The 24,493-nt window shown below is 41.1% G+C and overlaps 1 protein-coding gene across 5 annotated transcripts in view; it reads right to left on the bottom strand.

Annotated features, from left to right (window-relative positions):
• Positions 1-24,493, bottom strand: part of CNKSR2 (connector enhancer of kinase suppressor of Ras 2) — a 379,302-nt gene that overhangs the window by 265,654 nt on the left and 89,155 nt on the right. For all 5 annotated transcript variants that reach the window (XM_037901608.2, XM_007070479.3, XM_027832677.3 and 2 more), the window contains one exon: positions 8,283-8,370. In XM_037901608.2, the coding sequence (XP_037757536.1) occupies positions 8,283-8,370 (88 nt within the window). The remainder of the gene's footprint in view (positions 1-8,282; positions 8,371-24,493) is intronic.

Below are 24,493 nucleotides of genomic sequence, written 5' to 3'. Positions count from 1 at the left end.
ATTATTATGCTGTCTGTATGTGTGTATCGTTTTTGTATTTAAAGCTATGAATATTGGCTACGTACTTGTATCTCAATGTGTTTGATTCTAAGTAGCCTCAGTGAAGCATTTGGTCAGCTTCTTGAGAAAAAACTAGTGCCCAATCAAAAAACACTTAATTGACAATGGACTTTGGGAGACGCCAATCCAAATCTGAGCTTTCCTGGCAACGTTCAAACTAACGTAAACAATGGCTTTGGCCTGCAAAATGCTGAACCATTCATGGACATGTGACTTGCACAGGTGGCTACAAACTCCATCTTGTTGCTGTGACTTTGCACAGAAGGAAAAAGGGGTTTCCACCCACAAGAGAGAATATAAAAGGCCCTGGAAACCGCTCTATTTTGTCTTCAGCTGGCTCAAGCGATGGCCTCTCCACCCCCAAGACATGCCTGAAAGAAACTGGAACAACGGACAGTAACTACAGGGGTGTGAGTGATTGCTGGACGCAGACTAGGAAGGAGTCCAGTCTGTGAAAGAAGATTACTGGGACATCTCTGAGGGTGAGATCCACCTGTATTCAGTTTCCTACTGTATTAGGCTTAGATTTGTTGTGTTTTGTTTTGTTTCGCTTGGTAACTTACTTTGTTCTGTCTATTATTACTTGGAATCACTTTAAATCCTACTTTTTATACTTAATAAAATCACATTTGCTTATTAATTAATACCTGGGGGAGCAAACAGCTGTGCATATCTCTCTGTCAGTGTTATAGAGGAAAGACAATTTATTAGTTTACCCTGTATAAGCTTTATACAGAATAGAATGGATTTATTTGGGGTTTGGATCCAACTAGGAGCTGGGTGTCTGGGTGCTAGAGACAGGAGCACTTCTTAAGCTGTTTTCAGTTAAGTCTGCAGCTTTGGGGTGCGTGGTTCAGACCTGGGTCTGTGTTGGAGCAGACTGGCGTGCCTGGCTCGACAAGGCAGGGCTCTGGAGGCCCAAACTGGCAGAGAAAATGGGCTCAGAGTTAGTCTCAGCACAGGTGACAGTCCCAAGGGGGTCTCTGTGATTGAATCCATCGCAATGAGATCAATCCTGAACCCAATGGAGTCAACGTGGGCTTTGCAATGATTTCAGTGGGAGCAGGATCAAGGCGTTCATAGTTAAGGGTGAAGGTCAATAGGAGTAAGTATAACCTAATTTCAAATTGTCCCACAATATAATTCCTTCAGAGTGATGATCATAGCTTTTTCTCTTATTACTGGCCTAACAATAAAGTTAAACATTTTCCAGGATTTTTTTAAAGAGTGCCTCCAGTAGAGCTGTGGTAGCCTGCTTATAAAATAATATTAGCATTGTAACCATTTGTTCACGCCGAAGTATAAATATTACAGCCTCTTCTCCTGGCAACATAGAAAAAAGTAAAGTTAGAAAAACACCCAATGCCAATGGACACGCTTTATCAGAAATGGTGCTGTGAGAAAAATTGTTGTATCATGTCCTTTTGACTCTGCTTAGCAGTGAACACAGTCAGAGCTTCTGCAATGCAGCTGCAAAGTGATCATCTACTTTCTTAAGAAGATTACTTAAATCTCCTAGGGCCTACTTCTGGCACCTTTACTCATGCCAAATGGAACTTTACTCCACAAACTACCTCACTGATCTCAACTGCATAGCTTGTGGAGTAAGATCCTTCTCTACATATGGGTGGCAGAACTGGACCCTGAACAACTTCAAGATACAAAGCCTATATAACCCTGTAATGGAAGTGGCAGAGAAGGATGTCTGAACTGCCACGATTTGCAATACCTCTGGAATCTAAGGTTTTTCTCTAGGTCTGAGATGTTTTTATAAAGATAACTCTGGAGACTTCAAAAGCTAATAGAAGAGTATCAGTAAAATTGACTTGCATTACAGCTCAGAAATCAGCTACTAGTTAGGACTTGTTTCAACTATGCCAGAGTTCCCAAGATGAAAGTTGGAAGATAAAGCTACTACTTAATAATATTAAAGTCCCAGAACAAAAAAAAATTAGGCCAAATAGTACAACAGCAGAAAAGTAGATGTTTAGTGTGAACAGAGTTTTCTTCAGGTTACAATAATAGCCTGCAATGCGCTGAGGAAACTATTTGTCAATGGCAGATATACATTTCTGCGGCAGACAAATACAGAACAGTTACTTGTAATTAAAATAGAAAATGAACTAGTTAATATAATGTTTAACATATACTATATTGCATTATATATAAGGCTACATTTATGTCAGAGGTCATGGAAGTCACGGAATCAGTGACTTTCAGAGAACTCTGTGACATTCTCTGCTTCAGCCCCAGGGGCTGTTGGACTCTGGAGCTGGCAGCCAGTGAGGCCCTGGCAGGGTTCCAGCAACAGGTGACAGTGGGCCCCCTGCAAGGTTCCAGCAACAGGTGACAGACTCCTGAGGAGGCCCTCCTCAGGGTTCCAGTGACGGGTGACAGCCTCGCACAGGGGGAAGGGGATGTATCAGGTGAGCAGCTGGGAGTGTCCCATTTTCTCTTTGGGAAGTATAGTCACCCTTGAGCACCCAGCTGCTGTGGATGGAGCCCACCCCTGCACAGCTTCCAGCTGCCGTGGGCAAAGGGGGAACCCCACAACTCCCAGCCACCATGTTGTGGGTAGGGAGAAACTATGGGGCCACAGCAGCAAAAGTCACAGACAGGTCAGAGCTTCCGTGAATTTTTGTTTCTTGCCCATGACCTGTCCATGACTTTTACTAAAAATAATCATGACAAAATCTTAGCCTTAATTATATACAATGGCTTGTCTTAAGAACTCTGTATTATACCTCATTTTCCTAGACTCCATACTTTCAAAACTCTGCCAATTTCTTCTTCATTATCCAGTTTGTAAGGATAACAGAAAAATGTAATCCTCTTTATGCCAAACATTATCCCTACAATTAACCTCAAACCAGCAAAATTATTTAAATATGCCAGTTTAATTTTACCCACTTTAGCTAGAGAACAGTGTTTTTGTTAATAATTCTGAAGACTTTTCAGCTGTAAGTGAGTGATACAAAAATTGGGTTTGAATCCTCACAGGCCTCATTCACTGCACGCTGAAGCTCAGGGTGCTATTTTTAAACTGTATATGAAAAAGCTGCCTGACAACAATTTACAAGAGCCAAAGACAGAACTTAAGCAAATGCACACTTTATGTGTAGACTTTTAAAAACACCACTTGTCTTTTTAAAAAGCCTCATAATAGCTAAGTTCAGGTATAGGACTTTTGTAAACTCACATAGAAGTATTTTAAATGCAGAAGAAAAGAGAATAGGAGATTAAAAAGCTGATGCAACATTTAGACATTCAGTTTGTAGCCCACAACAGTAGTACACTGGGGAATTTAACTGTATTCAATTTGGAATACTTAAATACGGTTTACAATTCCGATCATCCATACTCAAGAAAAATGAATTTAAACTGTAACAGGTACAGAGAAGATCTACTCGGAAGATCAGAGGAATGGAGGGCCTATTTTATGAGCGGATACTGGACGCACTTGGCTTGTTTAGTCTAGCAAAAAGAAGCCTGGGAAGGGATACGATTGTTCTCCATAAATACAGTAGCGGGGTAAACACTAGGGAGAGTGAAGAGCTATTTAAGCTAAAGGACAATGTTGGAACAAGAACAAAGGGGATATAAGCTGGCCATAAACAAATTCAGACTGGAAATTAGAAGAAGGTTTCTAACCATAAGGGGGATGAGGTTCTGGAACAGCCTGCCAACAGGAACTAAATTGTTTGTGGGGGCAAACAATTTAGTTAGTTTTGAGAGAGAGCGCTAGACAAATTTGTGAGTGCAGCCATATGATGGAATTACTTTTGATGGTGGTAGGCAGGGCTCAACAGCCCTGGGTCTCACTTCTGGTTTATGTCTTATGTTCCTAAAGCTCATGCTTCAGGGTTTTATTTGGCCACCAGCAAGGGTCAGGAATAGATTCTCCCCACCTATGTCAATGTATTCTGGGATTTTTTTAATCTCCTTTCTCTGAAGCTTGAGGGATGACCAAGGCTGGAGATGGGACACTGGGCAGGATGGGCCAGGGCTCTGAAGTGGCATAAACCATTCTCTCTCTCAGATGCTTGTCTGGCTGGTTCTTGCTCACATGCTCAGGGTCCAACTGATCACCACACATGGGGTCAGGCAGGAATTTTTCCTGAGGTCAGATTAGCAGAGACTTCAGGGGGTTTTCACCTTCCTCAGTAGCATGTGGATGCAGCTCACCTGCCAGGATTATCTGGGCATATCTCACTTCATCATTTCTCTGCCATTGAGCGGGCCTTGAGCACTGTGCACCTCGATCCCTCCTACTCTCTATCTGCACATAATAGTCTAATCTCCTGGGGGGTCTCATGTACTTTGGTTTAATTGCCATTGTTGGATTTAGTGTGAGGGTGATAGGTGGTGTTCGTGGCCTGTGATATACAGGAGGTCAGACTAGATGATCTAGTAGTCTCTTCTGGCCTTAAACTCTATGATCATATGAAACAAAAGATCAGTGAATAGATACTAAGTTACCGGAATGGAACATATGTACTGTAAATAAAAATCAGAACAGATGAGTTTGGGACCAGCAATGGAATTTATCATTGTCCCTGTCCTGACTAAAGTCCCAAGATAGCTTCAGCACACGTTAAGTGTCATGCTGCAGTGCTTTCTTGATTGGGGCTTAATGTTACTTTTGGGGATGATGAGTCTTCTCGTTTGTCGTGGCAAGTGAATAAAATTTGCTGTTACTCCTGTAGGTGACTAACTCTCAGACCTCCCCAGTTTCAAAGGTTGAATGTACTTTCCAAAAAATGTAAGGAACTGGCAGTAATGACAAGGGGGATGAATTTGTGAGGAAATGATTGATAAGTTACAAGCTCCCCAGTTAGTCAAAAAAAAAAAAAAGGACCTGTGAAAAGGAATAGGAGGCATTTTCAGTCACATTAAGTGATAGACAATGATGTAAAGCAAGGGTGTCAATAGGTGGACAGCAGGCCAAATTCGGACCACCAGACACTTTTGAACAGACCTGAAATCTTTTTATTTACTTATTGTAATCATTATTCTTATTTTTTATTATTTTCTCTGGAGTCTGGACCTTGACTATACCTTGTCCAAGAAATATGGACCTTGACAAAAATATAATTGACTACTCCTGACCTACAGCCATGACTACAGATAGTGACAGGTGCAACTTTGGCAAGAGATGCCCACACAGCCATCCTCTGAGGTATGGCCTTTTTCGCAAAGCACAAGAAGGGCTCTAATAAGTTTTGTAGGACAAACACATACTTTAAACCACAAAGAAACCAACTAGAGCGCTTAGTTCTTCTCTTAGCCAAATGAAATGCAAACTCAATCAAATTCTGGAATTGTAAAATTACTGACTTTAAAAAAAGAAGTAGAAAGAATTTATTATACAACCAAGGCAAGACATATTTGTTGCACAAGATACAAAGATAAGTCAAACCAAGCTGGCCAAAAGTTCATAGCAAACAAATAAAGCCATTCAAATGGCTGGTTTTCACAATGGTGAAATCTCACAAAAGTTCTGTGCCCCAAACCAGCCAATTGGCTGGCCCACCTCCCTCCCACCATGCCTCAACACTCCATTTCTTGACAGCTGCCCTCTTCCTTCATTTTTGGTGAGCAACCAGACAGGGGCACTGCCTTCTGGGTGATAAGGAAAGCTGTCTGACCTCCCTCTCCCACAACTTCCCATATGGACATGAGAGAAAAACCAACCCCCTTCTACTGCAGAAGCCCTGCATTACTTTGAGTAAGTAGAGTCCAATAAGGCTTGGCACGGTAATTAGGTATTCTCTGGCAATAGGAAATGAAGCCCATAGTTTCTATATGAGTCAGCAGTGTGTCCTTGTTGCCAAGAAGACTAACAACATATTCGGCTGTATTAGTAGGAGCATTGATAGCAGATCGAGGGAAGTAATTATTCCCCTCTATTCAGCACTGGTGAGGCCACTTCTGGAGGACTGCATCTAGTTTTGGGCCCCCCACTACAGAAAAGATGTGGACAAATTGGAGAGAGTCCAGCAGAGAGCCAAGAGAATGATTAGAGAGCTGGGGCACATGACTTACGGGGAAAGACTGAGGGAACTGGGCTTGTTTAGTCTGAGGAAGAGAAGAGTGAGGGGGGATTTGATAGCAGTCTTCGACTACCTGAAGGGGGGTTCCAAAGAGGATGGAGCTTGGCTGTTCTCAGTGGTGGCAGATGACAGAACAAGGAACAATGGTCTCAAATTGAAGTGGGGGAGGTGTAGGTTGGATATTAGGAAACACTATTTCACTAGGAGGGTGGTGAAGCACTGGAATGGGTTACATAGGGAGGTGGTGGAATCTCCATCCTTAGAGGTTTTTAAGGCCCAGCTTGACAAAGCCCGGGCTGGGATGATTTAGTTGGTGTTGGTCCTGCTTTGAGTAGGGGATTGGAGTAGATGACCTCCTGAGGTCTCTTCCAACCCTAATCTTCTATGATTCTATCCCTGGCCTTAGAGCACAGCCTACTGCAACAGGCAAGTCAGCCTCCCTCCCATTTTTTACTGGAAGCAGTAGGGCGGGGGGGGGGGGGGGAGATAAACCAGGATGCTTCCCAACCTCCATTGAAAAACTGAACATTTTTGGTCAGTGGGAATCTTTTGAGTCTCTTGTCCGCACCAAAAAATAGACGATGGGAGGGGCAGTTAACTGGTACCTCTTAATCACCAGGAATAGGCCAAGCCCAGGGAAGCAGCGACCAGCATTCCACCCTGAGAACACTAATAATAAATAGGATCAGTGTGTGAGTGGGGGGTTAGTAGATATGGAGTAATTTGTGGGGCAGGAAGGATTAAAGCTTTGATTGAGCTCTTGTGGTTTTGAGTTTGTTCAGCTCTAACTTCCAACACGCCTGAAGGTACAACTCTAGCCTTCAATAAAACCCTCAGACCCAAACTACAGGTTTGATTTTGTCAATATGCCACTGCAAGCTGAATTCTACTGGGTTTGCACAGGTCAAATCAAAAAGCAAGGGGCACAACAGGTTCATAGAAATGAATAACAACTCATAAGGACTAAAATATTCCAAAGCAAACAAAACCATCCTTTCATTTAAAAATAATCCATCCAAAATACAGAATTTATTATCTAATCCCTCACGCCATCTATTCTCCAGACAGGAATCATAACTAACAAATAAGCAGTCCTTCAGCTTTGCATTTTTAAGAAACAAAAACATCATAAGATAAAATAGGGTAGACTCTCTGGATAGCCTATAAAATTAATTCACTGTTGAATAGGAATTCACAACTGGCCCCTCAAAAATTAGATAACAAACAGGGGTATTAACTAAACCTATATAATTAACAAGATTTAAAGGCAATTGATTACAGCCACGTTAATCATAGGGGCACTGGAAAACACCAGGACAGATCTTTGGGCTGTTCGAATCAAAGGTATATCACTCAGCTGAAGAGAACTACTTTAATTTCTAGCATTAATTCATCTAATGGAGTGGGTGCCAACACTGGTTTGGACTATAACAAAAGTTGCTTTTCACTTTTACTGGAAGAAGGATAGCCAAGAGCGGGGACAGGTCTAAACTGCAGACACACGACGGTATTATTGTTCTATAGAACTTTTCATCAGTAAATCCCCCCAAAATTATGGAAACTGGGGAAGGTTCTAGGTTATATACACCCTCAGAATGCAAGCAATTTTCCCTTCTATTTCGGGAAAGTGAAGTCAGACCTTTAAGCAAAAGACTAAGTAACTGCTTGTGGCTCTCTTGAAGTCCGAATTTAAGAAAACTAAATATAACATTTTAGACAGATCAGAAAATATACACTATCTGCAGAAGATTCTAGGTATTATGAATTGTGCAAAAATGAAGGTGACTGCACAAATGCAGAGTAATACAAAGAGATCTTCTGAACTACTCCATTTAATGAAAAATAAGTGAGAAACAATTACAAGTAAAATACAATATCAAATAGGAATTTTCAACTTGACAATTATATAGACTAAGGAATTCACAATAAAGCTCAGCATTGCAACACAGGAGAGAAGTACATGCATAGGACAGCCAAAATCAAAGTTATGCAGATATTGAAACAGACATTTCTAAAAAGTGTTTTACTAACACAACCGTTTTCCTTTTAAGCTGTAACTGGACACAGAAAAATGGGTGACATAAAATGATTCAATTTAGTTGCAAAGGGCCACTTACCATTAAATAGGCAACAATAAATTCAAATGAGAATAAGTGTATAGTCTCATACCTGTTGTACAATTGTTGTTAATTCCAGGCAGAGCTGTATGACATTATTTCTCGTTACTGAGTAATCTGTCACAGCAGCAAAAGGTGATCTAAAAAAAGAAAAAGAAAGAATGTTCATAGGGGAAGATGATTTTTTCCCCGCTTCAGTGGCACATAATGCACTTTAAACACAGATTGCTTTAATACTAATTCTTAACAGGACAGAATAATACAATGCTAACAATGGATTTTCAGTATTTCTGATGTATGTACCAGAACATAGTTTTAGAAAATGGCTACTTCAACTCTCTTCTTGGCTTTTCAGGATTTTTTACATCATTCTGAGAGAAGTTCTAATCATAGAGGCATCATCTCCTCAAACCCCTGTAGCTTCTTTCTGAAACTGCCTCCACTTTACCATACGAGTCCTAGGTATACAGGGGCATGTCTTTTGAGGTAGTCTAAGCGCACAGTTACTGAGAAAAGAAACGCTATTGTTTCCATATGTTGTACAGCTGGTGCCCAGGTATGAATACAGTCATTAATACATTTGGCTAATGTACTGAGTGTCTTAGGGTCTGAACTAAAGCCCAGGGAAGTCAATAGAAATACTCTGGGTCAAGCCCTTAGGTCTGCTTCTAAAAAGGGCAAAACAGTCACAATCAGAATAGACTTTCTAAGAAGCAGAGGTAAAGGTTGATTTGGAGCCAGGATCTTTCAATCCCAGGGGTTTTGTTATAAGAATTTTAAAATATTACTAAAGATACATTTTCTGAGGACAGCAGTCCTCGCCTTTCACTATTGAAGAACTACATTCAAATACAGACTTGGTCTCAAGTTATCTTAGTCTAGCACTTATGTCTCTTTTCCATTTTAAACAAACTATCATACTCTTTGGCAAGACTGGAAGTCTCTATAGGACAAGTCCAAGATTTTAACAGTAGGCATGTTGCTAATGAGGATTTAGGCACATTGACAGTTTTACATGGATGGTATCTGTCCACAATCAACTGGGAAGGAATGTTCAATGGACTGCCTGGGATGGATGCAGTGCTTGTAGGTATGTGGGCCATAGACGCCCCCACTTTGGGCCCATCACCTAACCACTGGCTGAGGATGGGTGAACAAGCTAACCAATTGGCTCTCGTGGCCCCTACCACCTAGTTAAACTCCTGTAGGCTTTTCAAAAATGTCTTGCTCTGGCTAGCTTCCCCACTCTCCCTCCCCTTTGTTGCAGTGTTCGTGCCATGTTTTTTAGGATGCTGCAGGTCTGACTGATCACCTGTTTCAGGATCAGGAAGGTTTTTTTCCCTTTGGACAAAACTGGCAAGAGGTATGATGGAGTTTTTTGCCTTCCTCACAGCATCATTTAGATACTGTTAGGTTATAACAATAAGTCTTAATGTTTAATATTAGCAAAGTAAGAGTGTTTAACTTGTGGCCAGTGTCCACTATGGGTAAAGGCTAAAAGGGACCAGCTCCAAGAGGTAAATATCATGCTGGTGGTCCTTTTGCCCATAGGCACCAACTTTCTAATGTGCTGGGAGGTGCTCCCCCCCGGCTCTACCACAGGCCCTGCCCCCATTCCACCACTTCCCCCAAGTCCCCACCCCTACCCTGTCCCCACTCCACCCTTTTCCCCAAGGCCCCACTCCTACCCTGCCTTGTCCCCACACCACCTCTGTCTTCCTCTTCCTGTCCCATTCCACCCCTCCCCCAAGCATGCCCTGCCCTCACTTCTGCCCCCTTCCCCCAGCACCTCCTGCATGCCGAGGAACAGCTGATCCGCAGCAGGTGGGAGGCGCTGGGGGAAGGTGGAGCTACTGACAGGGGGGCTGCCCGCCATTTTTTTCCCCCCATGAATGCTCCAGCCCTGGAGCACCCACAGAATTGGCGTTTATGGTTTTGCCAATAGGAAAAAAGGAGACCTGAAGTTCTTGCAGGCTGATATTCTCTTTTGGCAACTTCTATATCCCTCCATGTGGGAAAAGGTGGGGAGGATTCAGAAGTGAGCTGAATCCAAGGGGTGGGCCTAGGTGGGTCGAGTTTAGTGGGACTCCTGAACACTGCCATGGATAAATGCCTACTATGTGGGAGCGGGAAGTGTTTCCCTCCAGTGTTGAATAACATTACTTCCCGATGCTTAAAATCCATCCCTTGTGTGTTGTTCATTCACCTGTATGTCCTGATCAGTTGAATCTCTCTCTCACACACACAAAACACTGAAAGAACAAGTATAGAAAAAACATGATGCTGTGATATAAAGTATTATTGCCACTCATTTGAGATAAGCTCAGAGCCCACTCATGTAAGTAATGCAGCCACCCCAAATGAAAATCAATAAAAGCTTTATATTATATCATCATGTATCTTCTGTATGTCACATACTTTACAGGAAATGTTTAGAGTTTTACCATTTTTGTTGATATTTTTCCTACTGCAAAGCCAGCCAAAGTCCAGTAACCATGAGTTCAGTAATAAAAAGCTCTGTAGACAAGAGTCATCATAACTAGTATATTTTAGATAGTTCTTATAGGTTTCTACAATAGTTTCTCCATGTGCTATAATATTGCAATTTTTAAGTCAGCTATCCTGGATCTTTCCGAAGAACTAGTGGTGTTTCCCAACAGAAAAACGGAATCTCCTCCCCTTTCTAATGGTTTAAAACTCCCATTCTAGCCCTCATAGGTCACAAGATACAATTTGTCAGAATTGAATATTCACCTCAATTTGATGTAATTCTGGGGGAGGAAATTCCATATATTAGATGGAGGAAGGTAATATTCCTCTGGCAGTGTGTTCTTTTTTTAATGGAAGTATGGCTGGTAGAAGCTGTACAGAGGCTAGGAAAACTAGAAGCAGTCCTGAAAGTAAGGGATTAGTGGACAGAGTGCATGTCAGGAGTTCAAGCGTGCTTGACAAAAGCAACTTGTCAAATGCTACAATCACTATTTACATGCAGCTTTTATATATACACACACTACAACAACATGTGTACAGTATACAAAGTCTATCTAACACACACACACCCCACCTACCTTAACCAAATTACAATAAAAATATGAACTTATTATATGTTCGAAACCTGAATTAACTCTTCAGTTATGAACTATAATCTCTTAAAACAAGACTATTGTATCCGAAAGGGTCAGAAATATTTGTATTTATTTTTCATTCACAATTGCCACTGTTAAGATGAGAAAACCCTTCTAAAGCAATGATTTAAAAAGATGATACTCATTTATGACTCTCACCATTATTTAGAACGAATGAGTTCAAGCCACAAATGGTATTATTTTACTTTATGTTTGGATGTTATTACAATTTGATCTTCAAATTACACAGCTGGAATCTATTTGATGGCTCAAAGCCTCTAGCATTTTTCCAAACAAAATTCTATGGTAGGCTTTTGGTTCTAATGCAGCATGATCTCTCATAGTTTTACTATTCGTTAGGTTACACAGTTCATAAAGACAACAATGAAGCCTTTATGAGCATTGTTCTTAATGAAGAACACTGAAAATACCCAAATAAATTGGGTTTAACTCAAATTAAAGAACAAAAAAATGGCACATGGACTGCAAATGTAACTTAACAAAAACAAATGGAACATAAAAACAAAAATGAGAAAACGGACATTGAAAATACAAAGTGAAACTAGTAACAATGGTAAGGGTAAGTGGATTTTGGGGCAGGGGAGGCAGGAAACTAGTAAGCAATTATCTCATTCCAGCAGCTAAAATCAACAACAAATGGTGAGAAACAAGGTGGGTGAGGCTAATCTCATTTTCAAACACTGAGTTTCAATGAGACTTCCACTCCTAAATGAATTTTGAAAATTTCATCTAGGATGTTTAGTATAGGATTACTGGCCAAACTCCATGATGGACACAATTTGAAGCCTCAATTTGACACATAAAATCCTGTTTTCATTAATAAAATGTCCACCTTGACAGTAAGGCATGTAACATTGTTTTACATTATATTAAAATTATCAATTTATTTCCAGACAGGACAGACCGAACCTAAATAGCAGCACATAACTGTTACATCTTGATAACCTTGTGTATTGATTATCACAACAACCTCCTCACACGTGTGATAATGCCATCTGAATCCACCAAAAATGCAACAGGTAAAAAGGCATTCCACACCCAGTCAGAACACATCCTCCCTACTTCTTTTAAGTCCCCAGCCAACTCTATAAAGTTTCAACTTCTGCCCTCTTCCTTCAAAAGCAAACTACTCTACATTCCTCTGACCTACCACTCTCAGCTAGCATTTAAGACACCGATCCAGGAAAGCACTTAAGTATGTATATCATTTCAAGGATGTGACTAGTCTGACTTGTCACATCTTTAAAGTTATACACATGCTTAAATGCTGTGCTGGATAGGGGCCCTATTACATTCGCTCACTTTCAGAAGTGACGTCAGCCTTAATGCCCCATTTACCCTCCTCTCCCACAGCCATCCCTAGAACTTTTTCCAGGTTTGTCTCTATATGTGCGGAATACCCTCTCTTTCCCAGTCTTTCATAAGGTTATGCTTTGTCCATTCAAAACCTTTCTGAAGATTCCCTTCCTCTGCAACATCCACAAAAAATGTGGCAATAATGCAAGAAGTGCTATAAATCCTATTGATTCCCTCCCACCGGCCTCCCCAGCATTTCCTATCTACTCTCTCTGTCAGCCTTTTTAGATTAATAGTTTTTTCTAACTGCTGTTTGACAAAGTAAATAAAAACAAGAGCCATAGAAGGTTTGTTTGTTTTTAATTGGGACTTTCATTAAATCACTAGTGATATCACAACCTTTTAGGAATTTTAAAAAGTTGATAAGTTCACTATTAAATTCACACTGCAGAATTGGGAGAAGAATCAGCTAAAAGAATGCATCTTAATTAACAATGGTTTAGTCTCATGTTACTGTTCTGTATGTTATAGATTATTCTTCTCAACAGCCATATGTAACCAATGATTGCAAACAAATGAAAATTATAGTTCAAGAGTACATTAAAAACTAAAAGACAGAACACTAAAAGAACAATGGTTCCTTTGTATCCATGAGGATGCATAAACTTGGTACTTCCAGACCATACATCTTTCAATATTATAATCAGACACATTCACATTTATCCTCCACCTTCTGTTTGATTTGACTTGGTCGAGGCAAAGTACTGGTAACCCCTACTCTGAGCTGTAGTTCTGAAAATAAAAGAGTTTGTAAATAAATGTATCACTTAACACAATTTGTATTTGTATGACCTAAATGTCTTATTAACAAAAACGTTAACAAATGCAGTAACTAAGTTCCACTACTGACAATAGAAACAAACACTTTTATCAGAGTAGAAGTAACGTGATGCCTAGAGTTAACCTCATTCTTATCTTAGAATCAGATCAAGGGGGACAAGTGTGCAAAAGAATTTAAGCTAAATAACCAGAACCCATTTTGAGAGTTTCTTCTAGCATAAAAAATTTCAGGATAATCCAGTCTGTATCATAATTCAACCCTCAGAGAGGAGAGGCAAGGCAAACAAAACCCCAAACAAATGAAGAAAAACATAGTAGTTTGCATTGTAGTACATGTAACTGTGTCAGTATTCCATCTAAGAATCATGGTGGTAGACTGTCATATACCATGTTTTACTTGCACTTGTATTGGACTGTTTAATTCACTATAAGCAGGAAATCCAATGAACTTTATATTGAATAAAAGAAACTTTTAAATTAATGCTTTGTTAAACATTTGCAGCTGCTCCTATGGCACTAATAGGAGTAAGTGGGTAGCAATTTTATTGATATGTTTATTAGCCCAATTCAAACAAACATAAAGGGGAGTAAATAAAGGGAATATAAGGCCCATGGACAACAAACTGAAAAACTGACAGAAAAACACATGGATTCATTTTTTTAATCTATTTATAGACACAATTAATTGTTTTTTCACCTCATGGAATACTAAACAACTGTCAGGACAACCAACAACCAAACATGGCTCACAAGGTTGTACAAAAGCACAGCACACAGTGAAGGGGATTGTTACTTTCAAAGTATGAGTTATTGGTTTAACACATTTTGGTGACTGGGAACACGTTAGGCACCATACTTCCAGGCAATGCATACCTGTTATTCCTTTTTCCTCTGCAACTAAAAACCAGCCACATTGTGAGTAAGGTTCATTGACTGAAAACAATGAGAGAAAGAAATCCAACTATTTTTAAGTGCTATAAAATGTACAGAAAATAGTCTTACTGAACATAGCACAGTGGCAAAAAAGAGAACAATTTCTTAGTGGAAGGTGAACTCTTCAGTGAAATTACTGCAATCCAAAACATTCAAAGAATGTACTAAAGCTGAACACTAAAACACTTCTGTATTTGAACGGCAATGGGTGAATCAGCACATGCTGTACTGGACATATAAATAGGAATCCTAAATTGCGTTCCAGGGTACCAGCATACACAGCTGAGAGCAGGAAGGCTTATAGGTCCCGATTCAGCTGTCCATATCTATTCAACAACACACTTAATTTTGGGCACATACTTGCATCCCATTACAACAGGACTTAAGTATGTGTTTAAGTGCTTTGAGGAGTAGCTTTGCTCAGTTGAGGTCACAGTCTCTTGCACTTCAGAGGAATTAATTTCCTTAATCTACCTTCTTGGTGTGAAATTTAAGAACTCCTACTTTTCGCGAAAGACAACATTCATCAGCCTGCTACTGTAGATTACCACCTTTTTCTCCTTATTAAACATAGGTAGGAAGAGTAGGGCTTCTAACTGACTTTTTTACTCTGCTTTTTCACATATAAGACATCGGGATGCTAAATTGTCAAACTAGTGGGTATCTCAGCCTGTTAATTCTTCTCTACGCATTAGACTGACTGGTTGGAAAAAAACATCTCACCACCACAAAATGTTTTTGTTCCCATTTCTTAATGTTTAATGTAGCTTGTAGCAGTAGTTTAAGCATTTGATATGCAAGCTGTGGCCAGTACTGGGGAGAAAACACGGATCATGTTACGGTTCACCAGCTGTGAAAGACAGATTGAATAACCAATCCACAGGGCTGGCCTTACCATAAGGCGAACTGAGGTGGCTGCCTCAGGTGCCAGACTGTGGGGGGGGGGGGGCGGCGCCACTAGGACCCAGCATTTCAAAGTTTTGGCCCAAGTGAGGTGGCATGGGGGCATCATTTGAGCTCCCCACCTCAGGTGCCAAAATGTTGTGGGCTGGCCCTGCCAGTCCACACGTGGCTAGGACAAACAGCACACTAAGAAATCCAATGTTCCCTGTAGAAATACCTAATACACAATTAACACCCTTGTAAAAATACTGTGGTGGTTACTGCACAAAATATCAACTAAATTTTCTTCAATTCTTAAATGAACATTTCTCTGCTACATTATGGTACATGAGGCTTCGATGAAGAATCCCTTAGAGTTTTGAGATCGGTCCTTTCCCAATCCAACTCTCCAAATACAAACACTTCATAGATTACATAGACATCACTCTTATTATTTATCAAGAGCCCATAACGTTCCTCTCAGCTAGGGTGACCAGGTGTCCGGTTTTCGACCAGAACACCCAGTCAAAAAAGGGATCCTGGTGGCTCCAGTCAGCACCGCTGACCAGGCCGTTGACTGTCCAAGTTGGCGGCACTGCTAGCCTCCATGCCAGGCAGTTCGCGGGAAGCATGTCCCCCTCTGCTCCTATGCAGAGGCGCAAGCAGGGGACTTCCGCACGCTGTCTCCACCCCAAGCACTGCCTGTGCAGCTCCTATTGGCCAGGAACCACAGCCAATTGGAGCCGCGGGGGCAGTGCCTGCAGAGGGGGCAGCGCGCCGAGCCACCTGGCCGCACCTCCACGTAGGAGCCAGAGGGTGGACATACCTCAAGTAGCTCCTGGAAGCAGTGGCAAGCGCCACCCGGAGCCTGCACCCCGACTCTCTCCCAGGCCCCAACCCCCTGCCACAGCCCCATCCCTGATCTCCCTCCTGCCCTCCAAATCCCGCAATCCTAACCCGGAGCACCCTCCTGCACCCCAAACTCCCCAACCCCACCCCAGAGCCTGCACCCCCAGCCAGAGCCCTCACTCCCCCTCCTGTGCCCCAACGCCCTTCCCCAGCCCTGATCCCTGTCCTGCCCTCCAAACCCTTTAGTCCCAGCCCAGAGCCCCCTCCTGCACCCCAAATCCCTCATCTCTGTCCCTTCACCAGAACCCATACTCCCAGCTGGAGCCCTCACCCCCTCTCACATTCCAACTCCCTGCCCCAGCCTGGAGACCCCTCCTGCACTCTGAGCTCCTCATTTCTGGCCCCACCCTGGAGCCCACACCCCCTCCCGCACCCCAGCCAGCCCGGTGAAAATGAGCAAGTGAGTAAGGATGGGGAGAGCGAGCAACAGAGGGAGGGGAGATGGAGTGAGCGGGGATGGGGCCTCAGAGAAGGGGTGGGGTCTCAGAAGAGGGGCAGGGCAGGGAGCGGAGCAAAGGTGTTTGGTTTTGTGCGAGTAGAAAGTTGGCAACCCTACTCTCAGCTCTGCATAAGACACAACATACAGACGGCTCCTACCCCCAAAAAATTTACAACCTAAACAAGACAGAATAGAGAAGTGTATTGGGAAGCCGAGATACAGTAGTAATTAGGAATTTTCTTTACAGTTTATTATATTGACTCATTCTGGATAACAGAAAATACATGAGAGACAATGTGGGAGAGGTAGTATCTTTTACTGGACCATGTTCTGTTGAGACACACACAAAAATAGGTTTTCAGAAGTGGTTTCTTTGTCAGAAAGACAGCAGTTTGGTGGACTAAAATTAAGAGGACATTCCAAACAGAGGGCAACGTGGCAGAACATACAGATGGATGCAGGAAAAGCAGATAAACAGAGCATCAAAATTAATATCATTGGTGGAGCAAAGGGGGCAGATGATGAGAGACCATACACACAAACTATTTTAGTGCTACTGCAAGTCACACAAGGACCATTCTCTATTAAGAGTGTTCATGAAATGGTGGCTGTCAAGGTTCCTTCCCCACTCTGAACGCTAGGGTACAGATGTGGGGACCTGCATGAAAAACCTCCTAAGCTTATCTTTACCAGCTTAGGTCAAAACTTCCCCAAGGTACAAAATATTCCACCCTTTGTCCTTGGATTGGCCGCTACCACCACCAAACAAATACTGGTTACTGGGGAAAAGCTGTTTGGAAACGTCTTTCCCCCCAAAATACTTCCCAAAACCTTGCACCCCACTTCCTGGACAAGGTTTGGTAAAAAAGCCTCACCAATTTGCCTAGGTGACTACAGACCCAGACCCTTGGATCTTAAGAACAATGAACAATCCTCCCAACACTTGCACCCCCCCTTTCCTGGGAAATGTTGGATAAAAAGCCTCACCAATTTGCATAGGTGTCCACAGACCCAAACCTTTGGATCTGAGAACAGTGAAAAAGCATTCAGTTTTCTTACAAGAAGACTTTTAATAGAAATAGAAGTAAAGAAATCACCTCTGTAAAATCAGGATGGTAGATACCTTACAGGGTAATTAGATTCAAAACACAGAGAACCCCTCTAGGCAAAACCTTAAGTTACAAAAAAGATACACAGACAGAAATAGTTATTCTATTCAGCACAATTCTTTTCTCAGCCATTTAAAGAAATCATAATCTAACACATACCTAACTAGATTACTTACTAAAAGTTCTAAGACTCCATTCCTGGTCTATCCCCGGCAGAAACAGCATATAGACAGACTGAGACCCTTTGTTTCTCTCCCTCCTCCCAGCTTTTGAAAGTATCTTGTCTCCTCATTGATCATTTTGCTCAGGTGCCAGCGAGGTTACCTTTAGCTTCTTAACCCTTTACAGGTGAGAGGAGTTTTTCCTCTGGCCAGGAGGGATTTCAAAGGGGTTTACCCTTCCCTTTATATTTATGACAGTGGCATTATAATGTAGAGCAGGAGCAACTCTTTTCTGGAAGCTAAAATGGTGGATGTTATCTTTTAAATCAAGTTTTCCCATGCTGGAATGTGAGGTAGAAGAACATGATCTGAAGAAACAGATCTTCTCTTAATTGAAACTTGAAAGGTCCTTGATTTTGCAGGAGCTTCCCACGTAGGAAAAAAAAACAGAGAGGTGCAGAGGCATAACCAAGGAACTGGGAGTCCTTGCCCAATTTTAGATGAAGACAAAGATAACCTTTTTGTTTGACACGTTAGAATACAGCTAAACTTTATCGCAGGAAGAATGGTGATCTGGTTAAGAAACTGAACTGGCCTAGACTGGGACTGAGTTCAGATTTCAGTTCCTGGCTCTGTTGTACACTTCCTGTGTGCCATTGGACAAGTCACTTAAACTCTCTGTGACTCAGTTCCTCATCTGTAAACTGGGCTTAATATTGTTGTGAGGATAAGTACATTAATGTTTGAGGTCCTCAGATTCACAAATCTAGGGTTCATTTCAGAACTTTAGGTGAGACCCATAGGTGCTGGAACAAGGGGTGCTGCTGCACCCCCCGGCTTGAAGTGGTTTCCATTATATACAGGGTTTACAGTGTGGTTCAATGGCTCTCAGCACCCCCACTAAAAAACACTGTTCCAGAACCTCTGGTGGGACTGCAAAGATACGGACCATAGAAAGTGTGGGGAACCCATTGGAAGCAGTGTGAAGAAATAAAAGAGACCAAAATACAAGAACAATGAATTAGCCATGTCCCAACTGAAGAAAAGATGACCTCTAAAGGCTGCTGCACTGCTCGACAGTCAGGGCTTCCGGGGTGTTCTCTCAGGCGGCACCTCTATGATGTCACTGTTCTGCAATTTTCTTACTGCCTCAGGACAAAGGGACCCAACTGTGAGGCATGCACAGGTGCCACTAAGGGTACAATTTGGGTTGTAGAACCTTAAAAATGGTGCTGAAGATAGAAACAACAATAGCTTGACCCTCAGAAGCCTGGTTGAGTTTACGATGCTCACAGAAAAAACTGATTAACTGTATACATTTGATATGGAACTCAATGAAAGATAGTTCAGATGGAACCACACAACTGCAATTAATTTTTACAGGGTACTTTCAATGGGGCTATACAAGAGCAACCCCAACCAAAACTTTGTAAACAATTCTAACGAGGATTCCGAAGATGGAACAGAATTTTCATGGCTAGCAGGAATAAAAACGTACTTTTTCAATAAAGTCAGCAGATATGACCAGATAACTTCTTACTCAGTAGATTAGTGTATCATTTTTACAAAGTGGCTTTACGCCATAGAATTGCTATGCACTGAGACTGTGTGGCCATAACCACAGTTCACTGAGCTTTCACTTCCTAAACCAGTCTGCAATATAAGATTCCATTCTAGTTTGCCTTAATTGTATGTTTATCTCCAGCGCATAAACAATTTTTAACCTCAATTTTATTTTCCATTTAATTTGTAATCAGTCTTACATTTAAACTGTCTCAGTCAGCTCTGTGTTTTTTGCAGTTCATTTTTGGAACTGCATGTTGAATGAATGTTTTATTGTGTCTTTTTTTCATTCCTTTTATCAGTTTTTTCTGACCATTTTGTTTATTTTCCTTTCAACAGAGCTTTTTTTTATTGCCACTGTTCCAATTTTCCTAGGTCTTTTTTCTATTTTTTCCTTTGCATATTTTAATCAAAAGATGTAAAATAGCACTCTCTACTCCAGTGGTTCTCAAACTGGGGGTCATGACCCCTCAGGGGGTTGTGAGGTTAAAACGCTTTGCCTCCAGCATTTATAATAGTATTAAATATAAAACAAGTGTTTTTAATTTATAAGGGGGGGCCACAGTCAGAGGCTTGCTGTGTGAAAGGATCACCAATACAAAAGTTTGAGAACCACTGCTCTACTCATTACAGTGGCTGCTTCAGCTCTGTGTTATCTATAAACTTTGCTGCTTCATGGCCAGAAACACAAAGCAGTGCATTGTCAATGTGACTCGAGTGCCTAATTGGTTTTTTTTTCATCTTCTCCCCTATTTCAGAGAGGTTTTCAATTAAAAAAAAAGTGCCTCAATTTTTGAAGGCTGCGTGTTATGGCTAATAGCCATTCAATAGAGATGATGAGAAATACATTCCACAGGATTGTTACAGGTGATCTTAAGAGAGACAAGGAGGGTGAAAGAATATCTTTATTGAACCAACTTCTGTTGGTGAGAGAGACAAGCTTTTGAGCTACACAATGCTCTTCTTCAGGTCTGGGAAAGGTACTCAGTGTCATAGCTAAATATAAGGTGGAACATATTGCTTAGCCTAAGTAGTTAGCACATATTTCAAGGGATACAACAGATGATCTTTGTAATTAGGTACCAGACAGACAGACACAGCACTGAAGACTCTCCTCTACAGGACAGAATGCATCAGTCCTAAAAGACAGAAAAAACAGGAATCTACCGTGTCAGAAAAGAAGAATTTATAATAGTGCTATATATTATTAATCTCAAGAGAAAATAAGTTCCTGTGACTGCAGAATCAATGGCTCACAGTAACTCTGAGATAGATTTTAACAGTAATTGTATGGGATACCCAAATGGCCACAACATAATAATTCTGTAATACCTGAACATATTTCCTTAAACAAAAATACGTCCATACATATGGGGCAGTATTATTTGACCTATGGGCTTGATGTAAGCCAATAGAAAGCAGCAATTCAAGGCAGCTCTTTGGTTGCCAAGGCCTGTATTCCAAGCCAGTTGGCATCTAAATGTACCCAAAGATGTTTTTTTTTTTAAGAAAACAAAGCTCTAACAGGCAAAAGATCAGAGGAACAGGGAAAAGAGTACAAAAACATGACTATAAAACATTAGGACAACACCCCTTGTTGAAGTTGAGGAGAATTCTATGGCTTGGTGAGAGAAAGAGGGAAATCAAAGTGTTCTTGTAAGCAAACCACAGCCACCTTAATGTCCTGAGCCCTGATACTTTTCAGGGTGCCTGGATCAGATTCCCATGTAGGCGCCTAAAACAGCCAGACTGACACATCTGGAAATGGAGGTTTGGAAGCCTTCTACAAAAACTCCCAATCCCTACTATTAAGTTAAACCAAAAGACTTTAAAAAGTTGGCAAAAATAGAAATTTTAAACTATTCCCTGATGCTCATTGATCTCTGGTGCTGATCAGTCACCGGAAGAAGCAGATTCTAGAGGAATGGACCCTCCACAAAGAATGGCCTGATACCAGCCATGGTCAGTTCAACCCTGGGAACCAACAGTGAGAGTAACCCAATAGATCACAAGTCTCAACAGACCATAGGGGAAAAGGCAATCACTCTGATATCTGGGCCCAGCTCATTTAGGTCTTTTAGGCTGTAACCAACAAGTTGAAATTGCATTAAGAAATGAACAAACTGCTAGTGCAGAGATGGAGCTCAAGTTTTATGTGCTCTCCACCCAAGAAGCAAGCTGGTGCATTTAGACCCAGCTGGAGCCACTAGTTGCTTTTTCCAGGGTGGCCCCAAGTAAATGTGCATATCAGTGATCCAGTCTGGATGTTACAATGGCATGTATCACTGTGTTAGTGTCCACACTATTCCTTTTAATTAATTTATTTGTGACAGATGAAAAAAGTTGCTGTAAGCCAGAGCTGCCACCCAAGAATCCAAGGACAGAAATATATCAAATCACTCCAGGGCTGCAAACTATTGTCAGAGGGGAGGCATGCTCATAACCCTCACCCTTTTACCTCAATGCCTCCCTTTCATTTTATATGGGGCAAGTCTATGCCAACTTAATCACAAATGTCCCCCCATCTCTCTCAGGCACTGAAAGCACAATAGTGAAGTTACATGAAAAATAAGATTTGATATAAAATGCAGATTTCCCTAAGGCTAGCCATGAGAAGCAGTCAGACACTTGAGCCACACTGGCTATAAAAGCATCATATAGAAAATGTCTTCAGGTCTTCAAGGCCATAAAGAAACACTAGAAAAACACTCCGACTGAGAGAACCTATCAAAAAGTACTGCTAAAACTATTCAACAGAAAAATTCAGTCCATTTTATCTTAGGTAGCACCAACCATCATAGTATCTCTGCAACAGCAAAGTCTGGAGCTCAACTTTGATTGTCAGGACTAATAGTAGCAAAACCATATCTGTGTAAAAGAATCTTTCTACCTCCCCCAGTTGCCATTTAACAGGAAGTGACAGAACCCTATGGATCTCCAGACATTCATGCTCTTAAGAAGGAAGAATACATAGCCATTAACCTGTCCCCTTGAGACATCTGAAAGAGAAAACATGGACCTACTGAATGAAAATTATTATATACTAGAAGAAAATTTCACAAAAACGTACACAAGAATGTTTAAATTACATACCTGTTCAAAATATCTGTTTACTGTATAATTAAGTGAAATTCAAATATTGTTTCTAGAAAACCCCATTCAGGTACTACAGACAACATTTTCAAAAGTAGCCTCTCATTTTTGCTGCCCTAATTTCTGAGTGCCATGAAATTTGAAACACCTTGAGATTCCATTTTCAGAGGTGCAGAGCAGCCACAGTTCCAGATGAGCTCAAATGCGCAAGTAACAGAAAGTAAAATTGGAAACTATATTTTTAAGATGATTTTATTAACTCTCTTTTAATTTTTTGTTTGCCTGTTGTATTATCTATGACTGATAATAATGTGGCTGCCTTTATAAATAATCTTATTATAATTTCAGTAAAGAATGACAGGGCATGCATTGCTGGGCCATATCCACTCTTATCAGGGGGCTTTGGCTTTGTGTCTAATCCTAAAGTATGCAATCTTGGCACAACCTTGGATATCATGTCACACATTAGCGCTCAAATGGAACAACTATTATGTTGAATTTGGATTTCAGAAGCTGATTATTCCTCAAGAAAAAGCATGAGGGCATGTGTGTTTTCATCTAGAGTTTATGTTTATAGAGGCAGAGAAATCAACTATCAGCTGATCATCACCTTCTAAGAGTCTCTTGCCATCAGTAAGTGTAGTACATCTATATTATAAACTCAAATCAACAGCACAGTCATAGGCGACAACTCTGTGGGTGCTCCAGGGTTGGAGCACCCATGGGGAAAAAGGCTCAGGGGCAGAGCAGCGAGGACATGGCTTGCTCAGGGGAGGGGGAGGAATGGGGTGGAAAGAGGTGGGGTGGGAAATGGGGACGTGGGGAAAGGGGTGGAGTGGGGGCGTGGCGTGGGGCTAAGCCGGAGGTCGAGCACCCCCCAGCATTTTGGAAAGTAGGTGCCTGTGATAGTACTACACGTGTGATGGACACTTTACAATAGAGAGTGCAATTGTATTTTAGAAATAATAAAAAAGTTAATTTATTTTAAAACATTTTCAATTAAAAATCCCTCCATTTCATAACACCTAACAGTCTTTTGGACTCAAACATTTTAAGTCTCGCACCACTTCTGCCACTAAAAATGTGTGTAACAGGATGTATAATTATAGTACAAGTTGTAATGTGCTGCAGCAGGTAAGCAGGAAACTGTAGCCTTACATTATTGGCATTTTTAAGAGTGCTAGGCCCTAAAGTATTTATTATTAACCCTCAGCAAAGAAGAGCTAAAGTATTTTAAAAAGGCAAGTTAAAACTAGTGAAATTTCAGGTAAGTTTGAAGTTTAATTTTTAAAAATAAAGGTGCCTTCAGTGAGATTATTCTCAGTAGAGACTTAACTATAGATGTGCTTTTGTAAGTGCAGATATCAGAAATCAGAAAATATGTCAAAAGATATTTTAAACAAAATGGTTCTTAAAGGAAAAGACTTTTCCTGCTTTTTAAAATAGGTGTCTCCCTTGGGTTCCTAAGTCTATATTTAGGCATTTAACTAAATAACTGGCTTTTCAAAAATGCAGAACTGCCAGGTCAATGGGAGCTTCCAGGTGCTTTGCCTTTTGGTAAATCAGGTTACACTTACTACATAATAAATAATAATAATAATACCCAGCTCTTACCTATGGCTTTTCATCAGGAGACCTCAAACTGCTTTACAAAACAGGTAAGTATCATTTATATTTTATAGGGTAGCTGAGGCACAACGACTCACCCAAAGTGACCCAGCAGGTTAACAGCAGAGCCAGGATTAGAATCCAGGTCTCCCGAGTCCTGTTCAGTACTCTGTCTGCTAAGAAACATTACCCCTCTTGGTGCCTAAATATGGACTTAGAAGTCCAACATTAGGCATCCATTTTTTAAAAATTCTGGTTGCAATGCTATTGCCAAACTTAGAGCA

This window comes from Chelonia mydas, chromosome 1 (genome assembly GCF_015237465.2).
Source record: "Chelonia mydas isolate rCheMyd1 chromosome 1, rCheMyd1.pri.v2, whole genome shotgun sequence".
NCBI classification, from domain to species: Eukaryota; Metazoa; Chordata; order Testudines; family Cheloniidae; genus Chelonia; species Chelonia mydas.
The sequence above is the reverse complement of the archived record's forward strand: the minus strand, read 5'-3'. Positions and strand labels throughout refer to the sequence as shown.